This window comes from Cicer arietinum, chromosome 5 (assembly GCF_000331145.2).
Source record: "Cicer arietinum cultivar CDC Frontier isolate Library 1 chromosome 5, Cicar.CDCFrontier_v2.0, whole genome shotgun sequence".
In the NCBI taxonomy this organism is placed as follows: Eukaryota; Viridiplantae; Streptophyta; class Magnoliopsida; order Fabales; family Fabaceae; genus Cicer; species Cicer arietinum.
The window spans coordinates 40,054,627-40,066,453 of NC_021164.2; the positions used below are offsets into that span (position 1 = coordinate 40,054,627).

General features: G+C 35.5%; 1 protein-coding gene across 3 annotated transcripts in view; it reads right to left on the reverse strand.

Annotated features, from left to right (window-relative positions):
• LOC101505448 (formin-like protein 20) overlaps window positions 1-6,821 on the reverse strand; it is a 34,049-nt gene extending 27,228 nt beyond the window's left edge. Inside the window, exons 1-6 of one of the 3 annotated variants that reach the window (XR_012163253.1) lie at window positions 6,272-6,821; window positions 4,038-4,741; window positions 3,739-3,960; window positions 891-3,661; window positions 640-766; window positions 33-104 (exon numbers count right to left, since the gene is read on the reverse strand). Coding sequence is in view for 2 of the 3 variants with exons in the window: in XM_027335013.2 (XP_027190814.1) it covers window positions 33-104; window positions 640-766; window positions 891-3,661; window positions 3,739-3,960; window positions 4,038-4,741; window positions 6,272-6,344 (3,969 nt within the window). In the remaining variant the exon portion in view is untranslated. The remainder of the gene's footprint in view (window positions 1-32; window positions 105-639; window positions 767-890; window positions 3,662-3,738; window positions 3,961-4,037; window positions 4,742-6,271) is intronic. The other 2 variants (XM_027335013.2, XM_012715490.3) reach the window with 2 other exon arrangements.
• Between the last annotated feature and the right edge of the window lie 5,006 nt (window positions 6,822-11,827).

Here is an 11,827-nt window from a genome sequence, read left to right on the forward strand (position 1 = left end):
ATGAATTAAGAAATTTCGAAGTGTCAACTTACCATCATATCAGGAAGTGGCATCTTAACTTTTGTGAGCATAATTTCAGTATTATAGGCTCTCCTTAGGTCAACCTACAATTAAGTATACAAATACACAAATTATTGATTAGATACTTGCAAATTACCAAACAAATATCAAATCAATGGGTTTAAAATATATATTTGCAGTAACAGCCAAAAAATGCACCACTTTGCACCTTCATATTATCTGAGTTTTAATTCGCACGACATAGAAGAGACGACAATGAACAAATGACAACATTAAAATAAAAAGTCCAAGAGATGAATTCAATAAGTTCATCCAAATTCAACACTTTATGTACAAAGGAATGCTCGATATTTTTCTTGGCACAATAAAACTTAAGAAAATTGTACATTTGTTTCCTTCATTATCGAAAAACAAATACCTAACAACTCAAGTCATATTAAAGTGAAAATGACTTCTTATATGAATAAATTACTAGGTATTCAAAACAATGGTATTAGATTCCAACTTTAATATGAAGGCCATATACATTTCCAAAAGGAAAGAACAAGTGAAACCATCAAATTACATCACACAAGTAGAATTTAGAATATCATATTTCCAGACTGTACAGAAAAATACCAAGGTGACTTTCTCATTTTTGGATCCTGCAGCCTTGCCCTGCCCAGCTTTACCCCCAGAAGCTGCAGGTTTTGGAACATTTGCAGCAAAAAGCTTCTCTAACTCTGAAACGTCAAAGTCTTGTCCACTAAGATAGAATGTAAAACCGATCATTACAACCAGAAGGATATTGAAAACGTGGGGGAAATGTTTAATTATAGAAAATTGAAAAGACTCAACAAAATCTTGCAATAATTGACATGTCAAATTACATTTGAGATTCTCCGTGTCTTTGTAATTCTTCCCATAAACTTCCTTGGAGTGCCCTTGTTACCTTACTCCAATGAAGAGGCTTTAAGGAGGATCGTCGAGGTGCTGCTGCACTAGCACCTGTAGGACGTGCAAGTCCACGCCCTCTCCCTCTAGGATCAGCCCCAGGTGGTGGAGGTGCACCACCTGGAAGTCTAGGAGGTGCAGGAGCACCAGGAGCTTGACCTCCAGGAGGAGGTGGTGGAGGTGGGCCTCGGCCACCTGGAGGTGGCGGAGGAGGTGGGCCTTGACTACCCGGAGGTGGAGGAGGAGGTGGGCCGTAACCACCTGGAAGTGGTGGAGGAGGTGGGCCACGACCACCTGGAAGTGGCGGAGGAGGTGGGCCTTGACCACCTGGAAGTGGTGGAGGAGGTGGTGCTCGTGCTACAAGCATTGGAGGTGGTGGGGGTGGCGCTCCATGCATTGGAGGTAGGGGGGGTGGTGGAGCTCCATAGAATGGTGGGGGTGGAGGAGGTGGGGCCTTAGATATCAAAAGAGGAGGAGGTGGTGGTGGTGGTTGAGCTCCATAGAATGGTGGAGGAGGGGGAGGGGGGGCCTTAGACATCAAATGAGGTGGTGGTGGTGGTTGTTGAGGTGCTCCACTTGATGGAGGAAGAGGTGGTGGTGGTGGTGGTGGTGGTGGTGGTGGTGATGGTTGAGCTCCATAGAATGGTGGAGGTGGAGGAGGTGGGGCCTTAGACATCAAAAGAGGCGGTGGTGGAGGTGCTCCACTTGATGGAGGAAGAGGTGGTGGTGGTGGTGGTGGTGGTGGAGTTCCATAGAATGGTGGAGGTGGGGCCTTAGACATCGAAGGAGGTGGTGGTGGTGGTGAAGGTGCTCCATTTGATGGAGGAAGAGGTGGTGGTGGTGGAACTCCATAGAATGGTGGAGGTGGGGGAGGTGGGGCCTTAGACATCAAAGGAGGTGGTGGTGGTGGTAGAGCTCCATAGAATGGTGGAGGTGGGGGAAGTGGGGCCTCAGACATCAAAGGAAGTGGTGGGGGTGGTGGAGGTGCTCCACTTGATGAAGGAAGAGGTGGTGGTGGTGGTGGAGGTGCTCCACTTGATGGAGGAAGTGGTGGTGGTGGCGGAGGTTGTGCTTCACTTGATGGAGGAACAGGTGGTGGTGGTGGTGGTGGTGGTGGTGGTGGAGCTCTATAGAATGGTGGAAGAGGGGCCTTAGACATCAAATGAGGTGGTGGTGGTGGAGGTGCTCCACTTGATGGAGGAAGAGGTGGAGGTGGAAGTGATGGAGCTATACTAAAAGGTGGCGGTGGAGGTGGTGGGGCTCTAGTAAAAGAAGATGAAGGTGGTGATGTTGGAGCTCTATATACAATAGGAGGTGGAGGTGGTGTGGGTGGAGCGAGAAGTGATGTTGGGGGTGTTGAAGGAGGAAGGATTGAAGCTCTATCCATATATAACAAAGGAGGCAGGGGAGGTGGTGGAGGAGGAGGACGAGAATGGGACACCACACCAACTAATTTAGAAACTTTTGATGTAATTGCACTTCCTACTATAGGAGGAGTTGAAGGTAAAACACCATTATTTTCTTCAACTACATCAATTGATGAATAAACGGACTTCCAATGAGTAGGAAGAGGTAATGAGCTCCCTCTATTTTGCCCAAACAATGGAGGCGGAGGCGGAGGAGTCATAACTTTTAAGTCCATCCTTTCATTTTTCTTACCAAATAATGTCAAAGTAGGTGGTGGTGGTGGTGCTGGGGGTGGTTGTGGCGGCGGTTGAGGTATCGTAGACACTTTACCATCCAAGGAAGAAGATGGTGATATGTGTGGATGGGGAGGATGAGGTGGTGAATTGTCCCCATTACAATTTTTCAGGTCACTGGTCATGTCCATAGAATCAACTGCTTCATAGGCATGAGAACTAGAAACATATTTTTCTTTGGCATTAGTCATTTTCTCCTTTGCAGAGATAGCACTTGGCAGAGCAACTGGTGAATTAATATGCCTCGTCGGTGGATATGAAACATGCATCGAATCTTGATAAGAACCCTTGTTAGAAGGTATCCACCTAGTTGTTGCATTTGCCTTTGCTTGTTTTGCTGGAAATCCCTGGAGTTCTTGATTTTTAGTCTTTTGCTTTGCTGCAATTGAAGAAAGTTGTTTCTTTTCAACAGATACTGATTCGGAGAGATCATGCATCTGCTGCCCTTCCTCCGCCTCTAATTCTTTTAGCGTTGCATTGTTATCTTCGCCATACTTGTTTCGCACAACTGCCGAATCATCATGCACATCCGAAGTGACTTCCTGCCTTTCCAGAGTTTCCATCATATCAAAAGTGACTGCAATGGAAGTTGAGTTATTTTCTCCATCATCCACAGCAATATCTTTCACTGCATGAGTATCTGAATCTACACGCTCGTCGAGCTTGTATTTCACATCATCAACAGTAATGTCTTTCACCTCATTAATACCAGAATCCGTCCTTCCAACTTGATGGTGAATCCCATCATCTGTCGAAGAATCCTGAAAAGTATGAGGATCTGAATACTCTTTCCAGACATCTTTACGGCTTCCATCATCTACTGCATTGTCATGAACCATTGGAGAATCATAATCCCCCTTACCTTCCTGTGAATCGATTACATTGCTGAAGATCTCTTCCACTTCATAGAATTCCTCAGGTGAACCGCTTTCTGTCTCATTTACATCTTCACTCACATGGACTGTGGTTAGATTAGGTATAACAGCATCAGCGTCCAAAAAAAGCACCTGATACAGATATGAGTATGTGTTCATCTCCTACTGACTTGGAAAATAGTTGTGACATAAGAATAAAAATAACTTACCTCAGATTTAAAATCCTTGGGGAACTGATCCTTTGTATCCCACAAAATATCGATTTCATCACGGCTCAGCACCAAAATATTTGACCGTACAAATGCAGTATGAAACATGACTCTAAACATCATCTCCTCACGAATGAAATCTTCACTCAAATGTATGCATTCGAGAACGACATCCCCTTGAACACGACAACGAATATCAATTTTCACGAGCATACATTCTGCCTGTGGTTAAAATTTCTTAAGCAGACTTTCTATCAAATTAATTCACATTCAATATGAATAGCATAACTTTACATCACCTGCAGGTAGTGGCGGACAAAGTTTTGGGTTTTCGAAGTTGAGAAAAGAAGCTTAGAACTTCTATTGGCAGGTTGTGAAGGGTCTGGACCATAAACACGTACAACAGGCCGGCAACCTTTTTCATCATCAAATAATGGAAGATCTCTAAGAATCAAACAATCCAAATATAAGGGTGTCTCTGATGGAGGCCACTCAGATCCCAAATGTCTCCTGGAAATATACTGGAGATATCTTAACTGAGAAGGTTGCGGATTCAAAGGAGATAAAAGCTGGAGAAGTTCTCTCGGCGCTTGCTTGTAGACCATCTCAAGAGTCTTCAGCTCTCCGTTGTATTGTTTCCGGTACAACAAAAGACCAGCTAGCATAAATGTGAGGACGGGCCAACCCCCCCTTTCACAGTGCATCAAAAGCACATTTTGTTGCCCCTCCAAAGACAGCCAGCTTTCACTTGATCGAAGGAAGTGATGAATCATCTCTAAAGGCAGAAGTGGACACCCCTCGTATTGCCGAGGGTACTCCATAACTGTCATGTCACAAAGAGATAATATATCTGAAATTTGGCTGCGTCTATCCCCTTCTCTGAAATTAAACACCATGAAAGAACCATCTGGAAAGTGATCTTGTAGCTGAGCTACAATGCCCCCAATATAGACTTTGTACTCATCTTCTTCCAAGACATCCGTAGAGAAGCAGCAATCAAAAACTACAAAAAATAGAAGAACAGTCAAATATTATCAAAATACTAGAGTTAGAACTCAAAAAACTTATTCGCAAATTCATTATCTGTGTTTCATCTTAATAAGTAGTTAAGAAACCAAAGATACCCAATGTAAATGAGTTTTTCATTGTCAAAGAAAAGCTTAACTGCTCAAGAAGACCAAGCCTATCATACATTAATTGAATGAGCAGGTGCCAACTACCATCTTTACTACAACGTAAAAAAATAAACTATAGGCAAGGCATAGAAAAATTTTCCTGAGATAGGTGGTTTTGTGGAGAAAGAAAAGAGAGGGTAAATTTTTAATTCCACGTAAAGATTCTCTATCTTAATAATTTTTCAATAAAATGAAAGATTATCATTAAACTTACTATTCTAACTCACAATCCCTTGTTCATTTCTTTATATAACTCTTAATTTAAAAGTGAAAAATTTTACCCTGCCTACCCTTTCCCTCCAAAACCCTCCATCCAAATGTACCCTAAAGCATCAATAAATCAGTCTCATACAAAACACTTCTTCCAAGAGTTTATAACCTTCCTAAGTTTTTCAACCAACAATCCTCAACTGATGAATCACCACCATACCCCAAATACTTATATTTTATCTCTGTTGTTTCAAATTCAACTGCCATTATCCCATTCCATATTTTGCTACACTTTCTTTTGAAACATAAAAATTTAGCGTAAACGCAGAATGATACCCTAATCCAAGACATGATAGCAAAAGCATTTCAGCTTAAAGAGTACTTGTAAAGACTTACATTACATTAGTCTCACTCCCAAGAGACAAGTTAGGACTTAAACCTGACACTTATTTAGCCCCACTTCATTTTCTTTTGGTTTCACATTTTGCTACACTTTGAACAACCTACCTTTAGCCCAACCCAATACATTTTTCTTAAAATAATCAAAAAACAAACCCAATTCCTGAACATTAATGTCAGTCTATTTGTAGCACCAAAACCTTGGATTGAAGGCATGTCTGGTGTCCAACACATGTTAGTGTCTGACACAATACTAACACCAACATGTATAGTTACATTAAATTGCTTCTATTTTCTTAAATAGTCACGGGTGTCTATGTGTCGATGTCCTGTCGTGTCAATGAGGAAACCCATAATAAGAACACCAAACTTAGCAACTTGATGAAGCTTGAAAATTGAAACGGTAATTTCAATATATTGTAGCACTGAAACTTGCGGAATGAAGGTGTGTCAGACCGCCGTAACACTGACAATTGTAATTATAATCAACCACTTCTATTTTCTAGCCGTGTCCGCGTATGTGCTTCATAGATGTCAATGAGGAAACACATAATAAGAACATCAAACTTAACAACTTGATGAAACTTGAAGCAAAAAAATCCACATTGCTGTAAGTAACAGTAACACATTATATTATCACACATAGGCATTGTTCAAAACTTCAATCCTCAATAGCTCAATCACCAAAAAACCACGCATTTTTTTATCAAAATAAAAATTGAAAGTTTAAGATTTGGAAAATTACATACCATAGACTCTCTCGGAGATCTCAAGAAGACGATCCGGCGGTTTCCGGTAAAAGAACCTTCGGAACAGCGCCATTGGATGGCGCTGTTTCTTCCCCGATCGGATCCAAACCGATAAACTGAACGCCGAGTATAGCAATTAAAACGCACCGTTTTGTAGATCTCACAATTCGCACCAATTCGATAGAACAGGAAAAATGTTGATGATAACAAAAACAATAATAATTAATGAAATAAAAAGAATAAACAATTTAAGGAAAGTGAAATAGGAAGAAGAAGCAAGTGTAAGAAATTGATGATTTTGATGAAAATGAGAATTGTGGAATTAAAAGGAAAATGAATAGAATGAAGTGAAGGAGTGAAAATGAAGAAGATAGTGTTATTGTTGTGATGAAGTTAATAGAGCTGTGTGTCTCTATCTCTTTCTTTTTGTGTCTCAATGTTTCGTTTCGTCCCTTTTTCTTTTATCGTTTTCTTTCTCTCTCTATCTCATTCTATATTCTGCAACAACCAAACCAGCCACAACGTATAACTAAACATAATAAAACTCCCCGACAAACAATCAACTTTTTGAGAGAGAGAAAAAGAAAGACAGAGAAAAAGAAAGCCACCTCGTTTTGCCTCATCATCATGTATACTAAAACCTACGTGTCCAGCCACATGGCATGTACCCTCCCTCCACTTTGTCAAATTATTATTTTTTGTCAAGCTAACTTTTTTTTTCCAGCAAGTCAAGATAAATTATTCAAAATAAAATAAAATTCAAAAACAAAATAAAAATATTTCATATAGAACCTATCACTAATCTTTAAAAGTATATATTATTTTATATTTTAATAAATGTCTGAGGTATTTGTTAGTGTTTAAAAATATTATCACTAATCTTATTAGATACATATTTCCTTTTTTATTACAGAATTGCCATTAATGAGAATTTATCAATGTTCCATGTTTTTTGTTTGTAGTTAGCAAAATCAAAATTTAATATTAAAAAGTTAACTTTGAGGCGTAGTCTTTAATATTAAATTTTCAATTTTATGAAGATAGTTAACTTTGAGAAATAAAATTTCAGGAAACTTTGAGAATAATTCATATTTTAAAAAATAGAAAAATAAGAGCTCAAACTTTATATATCAAAAAATTTTGAAATATACAAAGTTTTAATCTTAAGTTTTGAAGTTGAAAGTCTTAATTTTTATAGTAAAGATGTCAACTTTATGCTAAAATTTGATATTGAAGAAGTATTTAGGTATTTTGAAAATAATGATTAATTAAAATTTTGGGTTTTAATATATGGTTTTATTAAAAATGACTTAAAAGAAAATTGTGAACTTGAGAAATATTTTGTGTTAATGAGAAATGTGGTTTTTTGTGTAAAAGTTTATATACAAAACGTAGTTGATAAAGATTAAGGTTTCAAAAATATCAAATTGGAATAATCATAATTTTGGTTAGAATATTGGAACTCTTAATATTTGAATTTTTTTAATAAGATTTCTTGATACAAACCTTCTAGTTGTTTTTCAAATATTAAAGTGTTGAAATTTATGAAGTTGATTGATGATTTAACCGAAATTCCAAATTATGTGAGTATATTTTTCTTTGATTTATTTTGTTAATAAAATATTTTGTTCTAAGTTGTTACACACACACATTTAAGTTGAACTTCAATAAGTTTGAAGAAAAAAAAAACGTCCTAGGGTTCATTTGGGGATTTGGTTTAGAAACTTGTATTGATTAAGTTAATTGATAGGTTTAAGGTACAAGGAAGTCGAGATATGTCGTTGGCATCGTCGAATAGGTTATCTTGGTATAACATAAGTTGTTTGTGTAATAAAGTGTCGTCGAGGTAAAGACACTTTCTAACGATATTATATATGATTGAATGCATAATGTGTTTATGTACATGTTCTTTGTACTAGTGGTGAATAAATATGCACACAGTTGTTTATGTATTTGATGTGATTACTTTTTCATAAATCATAACATATGTGTTATGAATTTTCATTGATGAGAATATGTCTTGAGTATGTTATGTGAAAAAGTATTAAAAATTATTTGTGTTTAATAAATATTAAAAGATGAGTCTTTTAATAGCTTCATTTACATAAAAAAAAAAAAAAAAGTTATATGAAAGAGTCATAGTATGTTCATGCATTTAATAGTTAGTGGTGATTGTGATGGACCACGATATTAGTGGTGACTATGATGGGCCATGGGGTGGTTCTATGAGTTGATTGGTCCATTTTATCTTTACGGGGATTTTTGAGTCATGTAGGTCTGTATCAGACTGCACTTTATTAAATCATGTTGATATGTGATCGGTGAAATATTGGTAAATGTTATGAATGTTGTTAATGAGAATGTGTTTTGAGTATGCTCTGTGAAAAATATGAAAAATTATTAGTGTTTAATGAATATTAAAAATGAGGTCTTTTAATAGCTGTATTTACATAATAATTATTGAGAAAAGGTCAGAGTATGCTCATGCATTTCATAGTTAGCGGTGACCGTAATGGGCAACGGTGTTTAGTGGTGACCGTGATGGACCATGGAATGGTTCCATGAGTTGATTGGTCCATCTTATCCTTACGTGGATTTTTAGTCGTGTAGGTCTGTGATAGACTGCACTTTGGTAAATCATGTTGATATGTGATAGGTGACATATTGGTAAATAGTACTAGTCAGTGAAATGTGGTACATTTTCCACCTCTCGATGGGGGTGTGGAAATTCTGAAATCAGATGTATTGTCATATAAGCATTGTATTATAGTGTTTTGTCACATAAGTCATGTGTATTATATGATGATATTTATATGCATGTATGTTTATCACTTGATATCATGTCATATTATGTTTTTGTGCTATGTATTTTCATATATATGTTGTTTTTAGATCGTGACTTTCTACTATTATTGTGAATCGGGCTTACGCGCCATGTTCTTAGAGTTTTGAGTCATGCGAGAATTGCAACAACGTTGAAGATTAGGGTTTTATCTAAAGGATTTATTTATTCTCCCTTCCTTATTTCAATATTATTGTTGCAATGAATTTTATGTATCTGAAATAATTGTGATTTTTTTTCGTCAATGTGAATTGTTCGATTGTAAGAAAGTCAATTATGTCAAAACCATTTTATATAATGCAACACTGATTCTAATCATCATTTTTGAAAAAAAAATTATAATAAAATATTTTACTCTAATTTAAATTAAAGAGAGATTATGAATATTTTATCCATAAGTATTTAGTTTTTATTTTTTAAATTCATCGTCACTTTTAAAAATTGGGGTGTTACAATGTATTTTAAATTAAAAATTGACTTTTTAGAGTGGAATGCAAATGAATAGTATAATTGTTTGAAATCTTAAAAGCAAAACTAAGAGATAATGATGTCCTATTAGATGTAGTCGTTTGAGTCGAGTAAGCATGCAACATAACAGTTAGAATGTTCACCCGATGGTTGTCTTCACATTTAAATTTCGAAAACTTGGTTTGAAGAAAAAAAAAGTGTAAGATGTTTCACATTTCCAAAGAAGATAACATTTTCTTATTCATGAAGAACATTTTGAATGCTTAAAAATCAAGGATTTTGCCCAAGATTATTTATAATTTTCAACTTTTCCATTATGAATTCAAAACAATCCTTATTAAGAGGTTTTGTGAAAATATTAGCTAATTGGTTTTAAGTGCCTATTCATATGATCACAAATAAATTGATGTTTAATTTCAACATGCTTTGATCTGAAATCTTGAAAAAGGTTTTTTGAACAATTAATAGCACTTGTGCTATCACATAAAATTGGAATATTTATGTACCTTAAAAGAGACATTCTCAAGTTGATTTCTTGTATATAAAACTTGTAAAGAATAGTTTGCAGCTGAGACATATTTAACTTTAGTTGTTGAAAGTCCAATAGTGTTCTGCTTTCTACAACACCCGCTCACAAGAGCTTGTACAAGGAATTGACATACCCACTTGTGTTTTTTCTTTTAATTTTGTCACCAACATGAGGGACGACCATAACCCTACTGCTGCAGCAGTTACCTAGTGCCACCACCAAATCCCAAATGATAGAATCTTGAATCTAGATGTTAGAGTATTCTTGATGGTCAGATTTTGTGATTTACATATTTAGGAACTCAATTTGTTTGAAACGGTTGATTTATTGATTTTAGGAACTCATTATTTATTAGGATTTAATCTGATGTTAGAGTTTTAGATTTTGTGAACTCATTAGTGATTTTAGATTTTAGGAACTCATTATTGATAGAGCAATTTTTTTTGTAAAGTTTTTAAAAAAGGATCGGTAAAGCTCAATTAACAAATGAGGATTTTGGTGATTGGTCACATATTGGTGAAAGACTTAGAGAGCATGAGATAAGCATGAATCATGTTAAAAAGATGGTCACTTGGTATAAGTTGTATTAAAGGCTAAAAAAAGGTCAAACTATTGATAAAATGACTCAAAGACTCACTGTGAAAGAAAAGGAACAATGAAAAATGTTTTAAAAAGAATTATTTCAATAGTGAATTTTGCTAAACATAATTTTGCATTTTGTAGGTCGAATAAGATATTGTATGAAATAGCAATGAAATTTTTTTGGGTTTAATTGAAATGTTAGCTGAGTTTGACCCAACTATCCAAGATCATGTTACACGTATTACAAATGATAAAGTTCACTTTCATTATCTTAGGCATAACATACAAAATGAGTTAATACATTACTACTTGATTTTGTAATTAAAAATGAAATCGTTAGAAAAATCAAACAAGCAAAGTATTTATCAGTGATACTTGATTGTACTCCTGATATTAGTCACAAAAAACAAATGTCTTTGATAATAAGATATGTTGGTGTTTCTTTAAACTCTATTACTATTGAGGGATCTATTTTAGAAAGACTTAGATTGTTTTCCTAATACAATTATTGCTATAGAAATTTTGTTCACTATTCTCGTGATAATTGGTTCTGCAGAAAGCTATTTTTCAAAATTGAAGTTGTTGAAGTATTACGTGCGGTCTACCATGTTACAAGAAAGACTTAATGGATTAGCTTTAATGGCAATTGAGAATAATATTTTGGAGACAATATAACATGAAGACTTAGTTTATGAATTTGCTTCAAAAAATATTATAAGGATTACTCTTTTTAAATAGCAAGAAGGTTAGTATTAGCTTGATGATGTTATTTACAATTTACTTATGTTGATGAATTTAAATAAAATAGTTTGAGTTTTTTGTATTTCATTCGATAAAAATATATATTTTGAAATAACTTATCATTTTTAAAATTACATTTTTTATTAGAGGCTGAATTTTTTTAGATTCGTACAGAGTCTCCAAAAACATTAAGACGGTCCTGACCAAAATAATCAACATCACTATAGGCTACAAGATCAAAATGAGAATATTTGTTGTACCAAAGACCAAGATCGGTATAACCTGCTAAATATCTTAAACTTCTTTTAATAACAGTTAAATTTGATTCTTTAGCAGATGTTTGAAATCTTTCCCACAAATCAACTATAAAGACTATGTTAGGTCTACTGACAAT